Source organism: Sceloporus occidentalis, unplaced genomic scaffold (assembly GCF_023333645.1).
Source record: "Sceloporus occidentalis isolate IW3139 unplaced genomic scaffold, rSceOcc1.0.p SCAF_2, whole genome shotgun sequence".
NCBI classification, from domain to species: domain Eukaryota; kingdom Metazoa; phylum Chordata; class Lepidosauria; order Squamata; family Phrynosomatidae; genus Sceloporus; species Sceloporus occidentalis.
The window spans coordinates 45054660-45072561 of record NW_028316982.1 but is presented as its reverse complement, the minus strand read 5'-3'; the positions used below and the strand labels follow the sequence as shown (position 1 = coordinate 45072561).

The 17902-nt window shown below is 39.1% G+C and overlaps 1 protein-coding gene across 4 annotated transcripts in view; it reads right to left on the bottom strand.

Moving 5' to 3' along the window:
* The window catches only part of SPSB4 (splA/ryanodine receptor domain and SOCS box containing 4), a 228777-nt gene that overhangs the window by 20772 nt on the left and 190103 nt on the right, over positions 1 to 17902 (bottom strand). Inside the window, exon 3 of one of the 4 annotated variants that reach the window (XM_089509254.1) lies at positions 389 to 953. The exons of the other annotated variants lie outside the window; for them this stretch is intronic. Coding sequence (XP_089365380.1) covers positions 940 to 953 — 14 coding nt within the window. The 3' untranslated portion in view covers positions 389 to 939. Of the gene's footprint in view, positions 1 to 388; positions 954 to 17902 lie in introns of those variants that run through there. 4 annotated transcript variants of the gene reach the window in all.

The window sequence follows — 17902 nt, the reverse complement described above, 5'->3', positions numbered from 1 at the left end:
ATAAATATAAACAGACCACATTAGGTATTTATAGATGTGAGCACTGTGAATAGTTTTTCACAAAAAATGTTTAGATATTTAAGGTAAAATTTCAAAGTTACCGCTAAAAAAAATGTAAAGTACCAGGAAGGAAGCAACTAGAGAAAAGTTCAGTATAATAACACATACAATACTCATAGATACTCTGGTTTCTTCTCAGGTCGTATAAATCTTCTGCCTTTTACTCATAGATTTTGGCAGAGAATTTCACCTTGGGTTACTTTAAAAACATATTAGAGGAGAACCAAATATACATGACTTTTTATTTGAAAGTTGAAATTTGCATGCTTAAAAGAGAACCTCTCAATCAGCTAAACCTACAAAATCAGCACTAAGTTTATCTGCTGTTTGTTGAAGTGCCAAACATTAATTATACCATGGCCAAAAGTCCTCAAAGGCTGCTTTTTACCACTCCAGGAAACGTTGCCCCAGAGGCACAAGCACAAGTCCAGGGAAGCTCCTGACTCCCAGGAGTAAAGAAGCTATGTAAGCTTCTGATTGTCGTTAACCACTGTTAAGTTGGCTTCAACTTATGGTGACATCATGAATAAGACAACTCCAAGAAATCTTCTCGCCAACAGCCCTCCTCATGTTCTGCATATGCAGGGCTATGGTTTCCTTGACTGAGTCTATCCACCTGCAATGGGGTCCTCTCCCTTTCCAACTCCCTGAAAATTACCAAGCACTATTGTCTTTTCTAATCAGTCATGTCATCTCATCTTATGTCCAAAGTATGATAGCCTCAGTTAAGTTATTTTTTGCTTCTAGGGAGAGGTCAGACTTGATTTTCTTTAGAACCCATTCATTTGTCTTTTTGGCAGTCCTTGGTATCCATAGAAATCTCCTCTAAAACCACATTTCAAAAGGGCTGATTTTCTTCCTGTTGGCTTGCTTCACTGTTCAGCTTTGACAACCTTACACAGAAAAAGGAGACATAATGGCATGGATGATCCTTCAATTATACATTTTTTACAGTTTATGATTTTATCTAGTTCCTCTGCAGCTACTTCTCCAAGTTCTAATCTCCTTCTGATTTCTTGATTAAAGTATCTATTTTGACTAAAAACTAAGCCAAGGCATAGCAAATAATTATTTCAATGCCTTCACCATCCACTTCAAAGTTATTCAAATCATCTCAGCTAAGGCACACTACTTAGGCACTCCATTCATTTTGCCATTCCTAAATAAGCTCAGATGAAACCCACTATTTCCAGAAGTTACAAAAGTAATTGAATTGGGCCACCTATGTTCAGTTCCAGTCCCATATGATTTCAGATTAAATACACTTGTTTCTAAAATGCCCAGGATTTGTTGGAAAGCATATGTAAACAAATAGCATCAATGAACTGGATTGTCAAAAAATATTTCAGACTATCAACATCCCCCAAAGCTCCATTACATTATTACAAAACAGAAAGAACATGACTCAATTATGGCTATGCTTAGACAAGGCCATCCACTAAAATTCAGTTAGAATGTAAGGGCTATATGAGTTAGTGAAGTAACTAAGAAGCTAATTGTGGTAACTCAGAAGGACCAGGAGACATCTACAGTTGAGATGGAAGAAACTATCCAAGAGACAACTGTTACTTGGATGCTCTACAATGCTGGGCTTTATAGTAGAATGCAAAGAAAATACTGTTGTGAAAACAAGTCCATATCAAAGCCCATGAAACAAGTCATGTGGGATACCCAGCAAGCATGTGGGAAAAGGTTCGCCTGGTCTGTTGAGACATAAAGAAAAATAACTTTTTGGTCTTGCTGTAAAACACTGCATGTGGTGCAAAGCCAAAAGTACTTACTGCCTTGAGCATACGATCTTCATGGTGAAACATGGTACTGGTAACATTATGTTATGAAGCTGTGCTTCTTCAGCAGGGACTGAGCAATTGGTCTGGATTAAGGACAAAATGAATAGAGCCAGGTATAGGGCAATTCTAGAGAAAAAAAACTGTTTCAGTCTGCAAGAAGCTTCAGAGACTGATAGAATGATTCTAAACTCACAGATAAAGTTTAAAAATAAGAACTTGAATTTCTTAGGATGGTTCAGTCAAAACCTAGGCCTCAATCCAACTGAGAATCTGTGGCAAGATTTGAAAATTGTTTGGCTGAGCTGGAGCAATTTTGCCAAGAACGGCCAAAAATTGCAGGATCCAAATACACAAAGATGATAGATAATTATCCAAGATCAACAGTTCAATGCTGCCAAAGATGTTCTACCAAGTATTGTCATGTGATGGGGAAAGGGTGTGTGACCTTCACATTGAGTACCTTGTGTAAATCAAGTAGTAAATATACCAATTAAAACTACTTCAGTTCTACACAAGAAAATGTTGAAGAGTCAAAGGGTATGTGTGAATATTTCTGCAAGATATTGTGTCTTTAATGTCCACTCCCCAGCTCATGTAAGTGGTAAAACAGTGGCTGATCCATAATAAAACAGCTCCTATGTGTGACTTGCCCGTGGATTAAAGGGCCAACGTGGACTGATTTATAAAGACATAGATGGAAAGCAAGGTAGACTGTGGTTCTTTGACTGGGTACAAAGTGTAGCTCAGAGAAGTGCTATTTTCCATAAGGAATCCATCTCTTTCACTAGGAGATCAGCCTACTTAGGTATTTGAGTTTGAGATTTTTTACATGGTGTTGAACCATGGAGACAGATAAAGGATTCTGGTGGTGTACCAATTACCCTGCTGCCCATTATTCTTTCTACTTGAACTGGCTGAATTGATTTCTGGCATGGTGACCCAGGACAATAGTGTTGAGGTGACTTCAACATTTACACAGAGTCCACCTTGGAAGGAATGGACATCATAGCTGCTATGACAATGATAAAGACTGTCTTGAAATGTCATCATCCCACATTCTATTGAACCTAATCACGGGGGATATTCATGGGGTAGTGAGTGGTGTTGCACTCCCACTGAAAGATCAGGTGCCTAGCTTGGGATACACCTTGATCCAGCTTTGTTACTGAAGGTTCAGGTGGCCTTAGTGGCTAGGACGGTGTTGTCAGCCATTCTTGATATAACTAACCAGGTTGGCCAGTATTAGCAGACCTCTACCATGAAACTTTTGGAAAGACTCTCTTCACATCTCTTTGCTAATTTTCTTTCAAACAGGCAAATTGTAATCTTCACTGTCTTATTTCCCCAAGTTCTAACCCTCATGTTGCCCAACTCCATTTCATATTGTTCACTGGATATCAGCCTCTAACAAAACCTAACAAATCTTCAGCATCCTCCCTGTTTTCTTGTTTGGCAACTGTTAACTCCAATTTCTCTGACAACTTCCTGGTTTCATATGTCCTGTGTCATAGCTGCTGTTCCACTTACAACCTCTTAGAACATTTTCATTCTGCATCAACGTCACAATCATCATTACCATTACCACCACCCCACCATTTCCCCCAAATCAGGGCTCAAAGTGGATTATAAATTAAAATAAATGTAATATATACAAATTAAAAATATAGATAAGATCATAAAACATAATTAAGCTATTTAAAACAATTGCACATTTTAAAACATACAATTAAAAGTGATAAAAATGAGAATCCGAAGGATTTAATGGCTGGCATCCATATTTTTTTTGTAGGTTTTTGTGGAGGTACCATGCCACCATTCTCTGAAGATGCCAGCCACAGATGCAGGTGAAACATCAGGAATAATTTCTCCTAGAGCATGGCCACATAGCCTGAAAAACCCACAAACACTATGATAAAAATATTTTTAAAACAATATATTTAAAACAATATAGCAGTCTATTAAAAGCCCTTTCTTCAAAAAACGTCTTTTCTAAAAAGGTTGTTCACATAGTAATGTCTTTGCTTGCTAATAGAAGGACAGCAAGAAGGGGGCTACTCTAGTTTCCCAAGGAAGAGAGTTCCAAAGCCTAGTAGGGACAGTCACTGAGAATGCCTTCTGGAAACTGTAGGCCAAAACCATCTAGGATTGACATCTAGACATCCCTGTTCTACTACTGATTCAGACCTAAAATGACATAAGAGTGAACCCTACAACAGAATTCCACTGCAAGAAATAAAAATGCACCATTGATTATACAGATATTCTACATGGTAATGCATTAAGAGAAGATCCTCATCTGTGCTGCCCGTAGCCAGTTATTTATTGCCACTATCTGACTCATCCAATGAAAATATAAAACATCCTTTCAGAAAGCACGTATGTTAAAAATCCAATACCTGAAGACATTCAGCTTCTCATACTACACAATCACTATCTATTGCCAAGAGTAGGAAAGTAAAAAAAGCAAGTCATTATAAAGAAGGTGACCTTTACGCTAGAGTGGATTCCATTAAAGCTGTTTTCACAAGATGGGAAACCTTTAAGTTGCCAAAGGATGAATGTTCAGTGTTTGACTGAAAGTAAATTTGCTCATTTAAAGCAATGTGTCAGGGAAAGAAATCCATAGGAATTTAAAAAAAAAATCTAAGTGCTTCATTTTACCCCAAATACTTCGTGTTTTCAAAAGCTGTATTCTCTTTCCCATGACTGTGGAATAATGTCATTTTAACACTCAACTGTATGGTATATTGGGAAGGAAGAGGATGGAGACATCAGGATCCTGGGAGTGGAACTTAAACTTTGGAATTAATATGACAAAAAAGAAAATAATAATGCTTGGTTTGCCAGCCTCAATCCTGAAAATTAGAGAACTAATTTTAAACATACTGTTCAAAAGTGTGATAATTCTTTAAAAGCATTAAGGATGTGTGTGTGGGGGGGGGGGGGAGAGGAGACTTGGAGAAATTCTAATGCTGTTTGGCTTGTTCCTGCTCACTGCCCTTGTTTTAACGGTACTTTCTTTATTAGCATTTATATTCTATTCTGCTCCTGCTTTTATTCACCTTCTTCATCTTTAAAATATATTTCTGTTGCTTAATTTAAGACTATCTACCTCCTCCAACTTTTAAGGCATCTCTCTCTCTCTCTCTCTCACACACACACACGCTAGCTATTGGACCCAAGGGAAAACACTTATTTTCATCTGAATTATATTTTGCTCATTTACTGCTTATTATAGAATTGTTTTCTCAGCAGACAATGATCACTAATTAAATAGACACTAATCCTCTTTGCATATCTTCCCACCCTGAGGTCTTGCCATCCAATAACAGAACAATACACAGATTAACATGGAAATCACTCTTCCCAACCCAGGGTCACACAGTATGTATATATATACACATACACACCCCACTCTCTTCCATGCCAGCATTCTCTGAAGATGCCAGCGACAGATGCTGGGGAAACATCAGAAAAAAACTCTTCTAGAACATGGCCACATAGCCCCCCAAACCCAGAAAAAACTAAAAATTGTGACTATTTGCACAATGGCTTCAGTGTTGAATTATGACTCTGGAGACCAGGTTTTTATTCCCAGCTTGGCCATCAAACCCACTGGGAGACCTTTGGCAAGTCACAGACACTCAGCCTCTGGGAAAGGCAATGGCAAACCTTGTCTGAACAAATCTTTCCAAGAAAATCCCATGACACGATTGCCTTAACATCCCCACAAGTCGGAAACAATTTGAAGGCACACCACAACAAACAATAAAATTGTGACTATTTTTCTAAAGGAAGAAATCATATTTAAGTGCACCACAGAAAATGAAAGGTGAACTTTCCCTAAGCATAGGTCGCACCCATGCAGCCAGCATAGTTATTGAATCTGTAAAGGTCATGGGGAAGAAACAGTTAGTATGCTGGTGCTGGCCTAGAGATGGAGAACATGTTCTCAATCCATTTGCATGGAGGCATTCATGTATTGGACTTACGTAAGCTTTAAAAGCAGAACAAGAGATGTGAAGAATATTGACAGAACGTCTCATTCTTAACATAATATTGTTCTTCCCTGTTAAATTTCCTACATGCATCACAAGAGCAAGGCAACAAATGTATTGCTTTGTGTCGATCTGAACAGAAATGTCTCTGTACAAAAGAAATGTCCTTTCCCTTTTTGAAGCAATTTCTTTAAAACTGGTGTGATATGGTTTCTCAACTGCAGTCAGCAGTTTAGCTGCAGCTTCCAAGTCATCAAGAATAACGCAACACAGGGTGTTCTTCAGGATGTCAGCCATATAGTTTACTGGATCTCATACAGCCCATTACAGCATCCAGGCACTGCCCCTACATCTACACAGCTCCCGCTGACTCTAACGACAATCCCAAAACTCCTAATAATCTTCCACAGTAGCTTGATATAGAAACTGAACAGTAGGACAGATAAGATGGAATCCTGTGGTACTCTATAGCACAGTGGCTATAGGGCAGAGCAGGATTCCCCAATGCCACTTTATGGAACCAGCCACACAGACAGAAGTGTAACAGAATTCCTCCCGCTCCCATCTGATGGAGCGGTTCCACTAGAGTATCACGATCAATGGTACCAAAAGTTGTGAAGCAATCCAAAGATCAATAGGGTAGCACTTTCCTATCTTTCCTCTGGAGTGGACAATCAGTCACAGAGACCACAAAGAAGAACCAAGACTATCTCAATAACATACCCTGCTCTCAAATGAGACTGATAATTTGCTTCCTCTGAGAACATTGGAAGCTGTCCAGCCACCACATGCTCAAACATGTTTTCCAAATTTGGAATATTCATGAAGGGGACAGCATATATGGATTGAGACAGATACTTTGTTGGGAGAGGGTGCACTACAGCCTTGTTCAAGACAGCAGGCACCTCCCTTGAGAGGCATTTACCACACCCTAAACCCAGTCAATTACTCCAGTTCTGCTAGAACCTGTCAACCAAGATTGGTAAGGATCAAACTTATGTGTCACGGGATGGCCTGGGCCAAGAATCTTGTCTACATCATCTACCTGCAACCACTAAGATTGATTCCATGAAAATTAAACAGCGGGCACCCTGGAACCTCTCCAAACTAGCAGGTATAAATCCACTTCTTCAGAGAAAGTACAGGAACATCACTTGCGCAGCACTTGGTCCCAGAAGCCTGTCCTCTAGCCCCAATTTCTTGATGACATCTATATTATTTGGGCACATGCAAAGTAATCACTTTAGAAGTTTCATCAGGATTTCAATTCTAGGAGCAATATTACAGGAGCCAATAATATGAACTACAGTATCAGAGGTGCTTTCTTGTTCTTCATGAGATATAAACCATCCTAAGCCAGCAACACCCCTCTACACTCTACATTGGACAAAGAGAACAGCCTCTACACAAGAGTATAAACAGACATAAATTTGGCATTAGAAATGGCAATACTCAAAAACAAGTTGCAGAACATTTAAACTTTTCTGGACATACAGTAAAGTTTTTACAGGTTGCAGTCCTTGACCAAGAAAATTACAAAGGAAGACTAGAAAGAGAAACAGCTGGATTGAATGTTATTCATAAATTCCAGTCTATCAGAAGAGGTATGAACAAAGATAACTGTTTCATGGCACACTATATATGTCCTTACTACTGCATATATAACAAAAGGAATCTCCTCAGAGAAGGTTTTGGCCCCAAAGCAACTGCTTTTCACAAGCAGGTTTATTGCTTTCACACATCCCCGTTTAAATGACCACAGTAAAAAACTGAAAAACCTATATTGCCTCACATAGCCCTTTGGAAATTTAGGGCAAGGGTCATGATTTTCATCTTTCTGGATCCTGTTACAATCTATCCTATTCCCACAACTGTACAAATATGCTTTTTAACCTGAAGCTTTAATATCATTCTATACTGCATCTGAAGAAATGGGTTTATAACCACAAAAGTTGATGCTAAAAAGCCCCCAGAGTTAAAAGTGCTAACGTTCCTTTTTTTCTTCCTTTTAAAGTAATTTACTAAGTTACTTTTCCAGTACTAAAGGATACGAAATAATGATTCCACCATAAAGTTAGTTTTGCCTACCAAATATGTTAGACAAATTATTATTTATATATCCTTAACAAGAGCTTTGTTGTGTAAGTTAAGTCAAAGGAATGGCCCTGCCTTAAGAAGAGTAATGCAGCCCAAAATTAGCTTGCTTTGTTTTTGTTTTGTTTTTTTAAAAAGGAAAGAAAAAAGAGAAAAACGAAAAGAAAAACTAGACTCTGACTGACACTCAAGTAAGAATCCCTTTATATTCAATATCATTTCACCTGGACCATCTGTGCTCAATTCTGCTGTCAGGCTAACATTAAGTAGCTGGTTGGCCCTGTGTCTGTAACTGGAGTCCTAAGAACATAGTGCAAAATAAGAAACTGCAGCGAAAGCTCGATGTTTGCTTCTGACAAGAGAACACCGGCTCATTGTTCCGACAGGTCAAGGACACTCCCTTTACAGAGACAGCACTTCAAACACAACAACTGTCAGTTCAATTGCATAAGTGCAAGTGATGCAGGTTCACATTCTACTTTTCCTGTCTGTTTAGGATTTTAATCACTGTACATGTGTCAGTGGACTGGACACATTTCACAGATGGTTCCTTCACAAAAACTGAGAGGTCTTTATCACTTTTACCACATAACTGTAGTTAAATAATCATTTTTTTAGAAAAATAAAAGATTAGGCACCAGATACACTGGCCAAAATAGCTCAGCAGATGAACTCAGTGGCAGCTGGCCTAGTCTGAACTAGAAGACTGTATTATCACTGCCTAAAGGAGCATCAGTGCATCAAAAGCCAAAACAGTATGAGAGAAGAAATCAGCACTGTTCCTCCCTGTAATTTTGGTCCTGCCTTCAGATGACTTGAGAAAGTGAATGGAATGGAGTGACGTGCATAAGAGTACAAATTTGCAACTAAGTAACAAGAGGGTCAATTCAAATGTGAGTGGCACAGTCATGCCCTTTATAAATGTTAGGTATCAAATGGCTGATGCTGCCCATTATCTGGTACACCACGCTCCAGATTAATGTCCAGATTATGCTCCAGATTGATGTCCCATTTTGCTTATGTGTGAATTGTTGGTGATTCTGCTTTAAACTGGTACTCGCTCTGCCTAGGACAATGGTCCCCAAACTTTTTCGGGCTACCATTCCCTTTTCTCTCAGGCAACAACCATAGCACACACACACACACACACACACACACACACACACACACACACCTACTTCTTGAGATTAAATCTAGTGTTCTATTGCAAATTCAAAAGAATCAGTTTCACATTGCTGATCCCTTTGTACCTGGTCACCTTGGGAGCAGCTGGTTGAGCAGGAACCAAGAAGCCTCTCACCTGTGCCAGCCTTGTTCCCACAACCCCAAGACACATCTAGGGCCTCCTTTCATCTAGGTTTCTATTTCCTAATCCAAGGCATGCTCATTTTCATATGGCAAAGTGCAGAAAGAGCAGCTCTCCAGATATTCTTGGATTTGTACTTCAGCTCCAAAGTGTTGTTCACCATTGGTTCTCCCTGAAGTTGCAGTCCAAGAACATCTAGAAAGCCACACAGTTCTCACCCCATGACAAATATTTAAAGCCAGTTAAACTATCCTTATTGAAATAATGATCCACTGTTATTACAAATTATCTTGCAGGAAATCAGGTTAAAGGGCTGCTAGGTAAGTAAGAAATTTGTCTGGACCTGTGGCAGCTCATCAGTTGTTCTTTTCTTGGGCAAACCTTGTAATGTAAACGTTAAAGGCATTCCCCCTTCCAATTCTATAACCCCAACAGATCTATGAAAGATAACAGGTGGAAGGAAGGAAAAGAGGAAAATTGATATGAAAGGTAGGCTAAAATCTGTTGTAGATATTTGTGTATTAAATACTATGTGTAGGAAGGGACAGAATTCGAACATGCAATTCCCTGCCTGGCTTATGAAAAATTATAGTCTTAAACACTATCTGTCTTTCCCCCTTTTAAAATCAGAATTCGTTTCTTTCAGGGGTATATAAATACAAAGAGAGTGTTATTTATAAACCAAAAGCTGGAGTGGTCATTGGAGTTTTGTCGTTCTCTTTCAGGATAGCACTTTTCGTTATCATGAGTGATGTCAGCAGCTTTTTAAGGCCAATTACTGGAATCAGATTTCTCCAGACAGGATATATTTACAACAGCATCCATACTGTTTTACAATAAACTGATGGATGATTCATGTTATTTTTAGCTGTAGTCATCAGAAGAACTCCACAGCCATTGTGACAGCACAAAATAGATACCATTCTGCACAATTTGCCACATCCATAGATCTAAAGGCTCTGATATAATTTGTTTTGATATAAAAAAAGTTTGCTGATATTGGAGAGCAAAATACAAGCTGTAAAGCATTTTACGGCACCATTTTGAGGCAGACCATTTTCTTAGATTTTTGAAAGTGATTTTGGGATTACAATTGCCAGAATCCCCCAAGCAGGATGGGCATGGCTATATAGGCTGGGCGTGGTAGACGCTGCAGTTCTAAAAAGGAACTTTGCTCAGCTCTGCATTTTACATTTGCCTTCAAACAACAAACGTGTAAAGAATCACCAATCTCAAATGAAAAAATAATCGTGGCTTCTTTGGCTCACTTTGTTTGTTTGTGCATCATAGACAAATCATTATTTTAATGCCACTGACAACATAAAATTATTAGATCCTGCATAATTACTTTAATACGTGAATAATTTATGAGAGCCAAAATATGTAATCTGTCTAAACTCAAAATTATACCAGCTATCCAAAGTATGCATATTTGGCAGCCCCCCCCCAAAAAAATCCATTATTTGTTCCATATTTCAGCCAGTTGAGAAGAAAGATACTCAACACATATCTAGTGAAGAGCTGTAAGTAAGAGCATATGCTTTCTCTGATACCAGGTTTAATCCTTGGCAATTACAAGTATGAGTGGGAAAGACCCATCTAAAAACCTGGAGATTCACTGCAGTTGATGCAGGCAATACTGAAGCCAATAATTTAATAGCATTTGGCAGTTTTCAATCATTTTAAGGGAGAGTTCATCATTTGATGGGAGCAATGCTACATGATTATATCCAATCAACGAATCCAGCTCAAACTGTGTATATTAGACACATCACTCTGGATATCCAAAATACTTATTTAGTTATTATCTTACTTATTCTATATACCACAATTCCAGAACAAAGTTCCAAAGAAGTATTCTATAAGATTATAAAATTTAGTTATCACTCAACAGCTACAATTAGGACTGGTGTTAACTCTGAATTATCACAAATCTCTCACAACCAGAGGCTTAAGCTCTGCTTTTTGCTGCTTTCTTTGTGCAGTAAAATCAATTCTTCAAGACACTCATACTGCATTATTGATGTGTATATGGCAAACAATATCCATAATCCCATTAGCTGACCTCTAAAAGAAATGTTAGCAAGTACATGATATTTAATGACAATTAAAAAAAAAAAAGGCTGAAAGCCCTTTCCTAAAATTATACCTAGTTAGGCAGCTCAAGGCTTAGGCTAACGCATGGCCTATTAAAACAGCTGTCAGTCAAATGTTCATGTATTATTCAGGAACTTCACAGGCTTTATGGGCCAAAACCCCAGTTGTCTCTTCTTGTGTGCATTATCTAATCAACCACACAAATCATTCAGCATTCTGGCTACTATGCACATGAGTTAGAAAAAGCTCCTCTCACTCAATATCTAATTGAATTTAAGAAAATCAAGGATACACAGTGGTTTGAACAGGATTGGGCTCAAACTAACTACATTCTTTCTAGCAAGAGGTGTTTGATGACTAAAATTCTGATTTTCAATTCCCTAACCTTAGCAACAAATGCCAGCTCACGTTTGCCTTGTCTCCACTGACCTGCTCACTTTCCATTTACTCAACAGCACCATCCTCACTACTGAAAAGCAGATACTAAATTATCTTAGACTAGTATATGCACATAAATATAAATATTTTTATTATTTAAAGTATTTCTGTATTGCCCCTCAGTCCACAAGAGGTCCTGAGATGATGAACAAATAATAATAATAATGATAATAATAATAATTTATGTTTAGCTCACCTCTCCCTAGGGATCGAGGCAGGTTACAATAAAATAAATAAAAATACATAGCACAATATAGTAATCAATACATAACCCAACAGAATCAACAATTAGACAATCCCCCCACCAACAACAAAATAATAACAATCAAATACAACTTGCATAGTTAAAATAATTAAATAATTATAAAACCGTTAAAAATGGGCAAATGGAGTAGGACAGCCGGGGCAGATGGGTTGTCATTTGATGAAAGGTCAGTCTGGGAAGGCCTGCCGGAAGAGATCCGTCTTGACTGCCCTTTTAAAGGCGTCCAAGGTGGTAATATGACAGATCTCGTCCGGCAGGTCATTCCACACTTTCAGAGCAGCTGATGAGAAGGTCCTCTGGGAAATTGCAGCCAACCTGGTCTTTCTAGGCTGCAGTAAATTCTTCCCAGAGGACCTGAGTGTGCGGGGTGGATTGTAGGGAAGGATGCACTCCTGTAAGTAATCTGGATAAAATAAAAATATGTAACGTACCCCTCCACCTAGGTTCAGGCCTGCAGGTGCTGCACCAAGACCACCCCCCAAGCCTATGTAAAGATATCATTTTAATGATGTCAAGGGGCTAATGTTGACTAAATAAATAAATTTACAGATGATCTTTCCGTATGTTATCAAAAAAATAAAAATAAAAACCATAGTTTTTGGTGGGTTTTTCAGGCTATGTGGCCATGTTCTAGAAGAGTTTACTCCTGACATTTTGCCAGCATCTGTGGCTGGCATCTTCAGAGAATAATACTTCTCTTTGAGCATTGGCATGTACATGCTTAGGGCCAGATATTAACTGAGACAGTTCCATGCAATCATTGTCACGGAAGCCATAAAATCCTGAGCTGGTCCTGATGGGGATGCCTCAGCAGTGACGTTAAAATCCACAAAACAGTATGTTTGGGGGAGATTAACACTACTTCCAAGATCACTTCCAGCAGCTTTGGCAGGTTGGCAGTTGGGATCCCCATCCTGTCTTGTTGCGCTACTGCCCAATATATACACTCAAATCGTGGAGGTTGTCAGTCAGGATTCCTCTATGGAGGAGTGGACTCCCAACAGATCACTGTGACTCTTCTCTCATCAGACCCTGCCTGCTACTGAACTCAAAACCTGGTGGAAATAACTGGGACATGTTGACACAACCTCTTCAGTTATCCAGGGTTTCAGTTATACATGCAAAGTGAGCTTGCTTGTTCAAGATCAAATCCTGGATCATACAGTTCTTCCCAGTCACTGACCTGGCACTAAACAGCAGCAGTTTGTAGTCTTATGGGATTCTGCAAGAGCAGCCATGAATCTTTTGATTGGATGGTGAATCAGAAAGAGGAACAACCACAAGATGCCTCTCCCCTCCCCCTTGTCTTCCACTGGCTCCTCATACCCATTATGACTGAAATTGCAGCATCTTTTGAAATTTCTGAACATTTATTTGGCTGATCAGAAATACAGAACTATCATAAACACACTCAGACCAGTTTATCCTGAAGAACTCCTAACATTTATCCAAAGCTGACCTCACGGGATTCTACTCAATAGGTGCTCATTTTTCTTATTTAGAGTCCAAACATGTCACTCTGGCAAAAGCTTCCCAAGGCCAATATATATAGTAGCACTCTTTGCTTCATTGTCCATTCCATCTGGATTCAGTAGTGAACGTGGGACTCCATTGTGGCCCCAGGCTGTAGCCCTAGGGCAAGAGTCCTTCTGCTCTTTTTCTTCAGCTCTTGCCAAGAGCCTTGCACCACTGGCAAGATATACCAATAGCAATAGTAAGTACATTTCTATATCACTTGAACTAGCACTCCCTAAGCGGTTTATAATGTGTAAGCCAACTGCCCTCAACAAGCTGGGTACTCATTTTACCAACCTACAGAAGGATGGAAGGCTGAGTTGACCTTGGAGCCCTTCAAGATCAAACTTACAATGCTGTGGTTGCATGACCGGTATTTAAGCACCAGGGCACTGTTATCTGCCTCCACAATGTGTGTGTAGGGGGGGGAGCCAACTACAGTCTCAGCAATTCAGGTGTCCTCAGATTCAGCTTCTCTCCACAGCAGCGAAGTCTCTTCAGTTCCTCTGGTAAGATGCTTGCCTTAACAATGCCTCCAGGGATGGGAAAGTAGCAACCACAATCTCAACAACTCTGGTGTCATCTGCTTCAGCTTCATATATAAATCTCTCTCTCTGTCTCCCCCTCCCTCCCTCTCTCCCTCCCTCCCTCTCCAATACACACACACACTTGACACTAGAAAAACCTGTTATACTTCTGAAATATTACACACACACCTCTGTTAGAAACACAGAATAGGAACTGAATGTATATACTAGCTAAAGTATAGTTTTCATTCATATTCCGGAATTTTTAGGCCCTAAGTGAACAAATTGCTCTCAACCATAAGTGTGCTGCAATGGCAATGATTACATTATAAAATAAGACTGATATTTTTACATGCTCATTCCTTCAGCATGCCGATATCAATAGCATTGGGTTTTTTTAAGTTCATCATGACTTCTAGTACTCTCAAGAAACCTGGATGATGTCTTGTTCAAATCTGTCACTATGAACATACCTTTGACTATAATATGTGTTATAAACACCATACAATCACCATACACATCTCATTTTATATGCATTTAAAAACAGTGCAAGGGCTGCATCAGTGACTTGACATCTTTACCACCTGCAACAAATTCCTCTACAAGGTCATGGATCTAGGGTAGAGGTGCAGAACACCAAATGCTTCCAAGAGGTCTGTTTTATTTTATTTATACCTCACTTATTTGGCAGCCTTGGGACCCAAGAGGTGTTAACAAAAAGTTAAAACAGATACAGCTAGTTTTTCTATCCCTAGATACTCCAGGGGCTATAGAAACTGGTGGGGGAGGAGAGGATGAAAATGCCATTAAAGACTCTATAACAAAGTCCACTTCTATTTTTTATGTTGAATAGGGGAGGGGATGGTGCAATCTGATTGAAAAGTGAACTCTTATTTCTGGAGACTTCCAGGAGAGGCATTTCAATGACTCCCCTTGTTCTTTTTGGTGGGAAGAAGGCAAAGGAAGACCAGAGTGATTAAATTAAGGGCTATAAAACCAGCCTGGGGAGGGTGCCTACATGTGGCCACTTTCTTCACCCTTTATCTAGGATTATGTAATTATTAACTGGGGCCAAATAAGGATCTACAGACCTCTCTGTTCCTGGAATTGGGTGTAGTTGTATGATGCCTCAAGATTTTCTCAGTATGAAACACTGACGTATGTTAGTAAAGGTAAAGGTTGTCTAGTCGTGTCCAACTATAGGGGTGCTCATCTCCGTTACTAAGCTGGAGAGCTAGGGTTGTCAGCGACTACTCTGTTATCATGTAGCCAGCATGACTGCACAGAATGCTGTTTACCTTCCCACTGAAGTGGTACCTATTTATCTACTTGCATTTGCATGCTTTCAAACTGCTAGGTTGGTAGAAGCTGGGATCAGTGATGGGAGCTCACTCCATCATGCAGTATTCAGGCCTCAAACTGCCAACCTGCCAATCTTGTAATCAACAGAGTCAGTTTCTTAATCACTTGAGCCACCACATCCCTTAACATTGCATATGTTAGTGCTATATGAAAAGCTTTACGAGTGGTACAAAACAAACACCATACTGCAGAGAAGCAACTAATTCTACCTAGACCATCTCTGATCAACAATCCAGCTGCCCATGGCTAGCAAATAGGGCCCCTGGGCTAAGATGCATTCCCTGAGCAAGATCAATAGAAGATGGATTCCCAAAGGTTATATAATACAGACAAAAATAAAAAAAATTAAAGTATGCAAATGTGATCCAACATCAACCTGCTTTCTACCACTATAAGAACTGTGCACGCAGGTTAGGAACAAAGGAAAATTGCCATGAGATATGTAAATCACTCCCCCCCCCCAACTAAGGGTCACACACCTATATATACCTCACACACTTACATGCCACTACCCTCTGAAGATGCCAGCCACAGATGCAGGTGAAACATCAAGAATAATTTGTTCCAGAATGCAGCCACATAGCCCAGAAAACCCACAGAAAACTTATGGATGATGGCCATGAAAATCTTCGACTTTACAAAGGAAAATTCACTCCCATGGTTCATTCTCAGCTTTTACATCTTTTCCCAGCATCAAACTACAAAGTTAAGTAGGTAATGAAGTCACTAATAATTGTTCTACACTTTGTTAACACTTGGCAATGATGATAAAAATGACTCTGAAACCCATCTGCCTAATGGCAGAGGCCAAAGTCACCACATGCTCTTTGCAATGGATTTTTAATGTTATAAGTTCATTTTGGAGAGTCTTAGCTAAGAAGTGGATTACAGATACAAGAAGTGATGGTGTTGTTGTGTGCCTTCAAGTTGTTTCTAATTCATAGTGACCCTAAGGCAAGCCTATCACAGGGATTTCCTGGCAAGATTTGTTCAGAGGCTGATTTGCAAGTGCTGCTCTCTGACAGTGAGAGAGTGTGACTTGCCTAAGATCACCCAGTGAGTTTCCATGGCTAAGTGGAGGATTAAGAGTTGTAGTCCAGCACTTAAACCACTATACCACACTGACATAAGCAATGGTACAGAATTGCAAAAAGACGTTTATGCTAAAAAAAAATTCATGCCATGGGCTACATTTGGCCACAGGTGTTTTTTTTAACAGTAAGGAAAGAAATGGAAAATATTTCGTTTTTCAGCAACTGAGAAGAGAGGCATACATACTGTAAAAACTAAAGTCAATTTTGTTTAGTTTGGCAACATGCCAATCTAAGCTTTTTGGCTTAAAAAGAAGAAGAAAATAAGTAACACTAGCCTGATGCTGCCATCCCCCCAGCTGAATATTTTTAAGAATACTTAGCCAGTTAGTTTTAGAGCAAATCTGCCAGACTAAAGTAAACAAGTTTGGAAAATGTTACCATAAAAAAGGGTGTGTTCACACACACACATACAGACATCACATCACATCACATAGACTCATACATTAAGGGGCTTGGAGAGTAGAAAACCCAAGTGAACTTCACAAGGCAGCTATTATGCATGCAACACCTGGAAAAAAAAATCCTATTCTTCTATACAATGTTTCAGTGAACATGGATTTTGCTTCTTGAACCAATCCCAGACTAATATAGACAATGCAGTTTAAGTACTCTTCATGATTCTAAAGCAAAGCTTCTTTTGCTTTTTGCAAGCTATTTTAGGTCCAGACTATTTGAAATATCTCCCTATATGATCCTGTCCAGTCTCTAAAACAGGGGTTCCCAACCTGGGGTGGTGGGAAATGTAATTTCAGGGGATACGACAAAGAGTGTTTTTGTGTCCTTGAGTGACAAGACACATACCATCACTTAGCCAAGCTCCCACAGTGTCTTGAGAAAAGGTAGTACAGTAGATCGTAGTGATGCATAGATATTAGTCCCATTGTTTATTCAATCAAAAGAAGAGAATTTTACAATTTACAACAGTTTACATTTTTTCTGAATAAATTAAAATCTAATTGCTCAGTTTTGATTGGCATTTTATTATACGCTAAGTAAAAAGATCATTTTTTAAAAAAAGTTCAATTTGTTCACCTGCAGTATTGCATGTTATTTAATTTGCTGTTTAAAAATTAAAAATTAAACTTCCTCATCTTCAAATGTAATAAAATAGAAATTACCCTTCCTCATCTTCAAACGTGATATTACTGTATAGTATAAGTCAAAATTTAGATCCAAACCTTGACCCAAAATGCCTGAGTCGACTTACCCATGGGTCAATGGAGGTAGTGTTTCTTAAGTCTTATTTAAACAAAGTAACTATCCCCTTGTGAAAGGCAAGAGTATAATCCATCCTGGAAGCACCTCTACTCTCTCATCCATCCAGCCTTAAGAGTGAGCACAAAGAGCTATATCTGC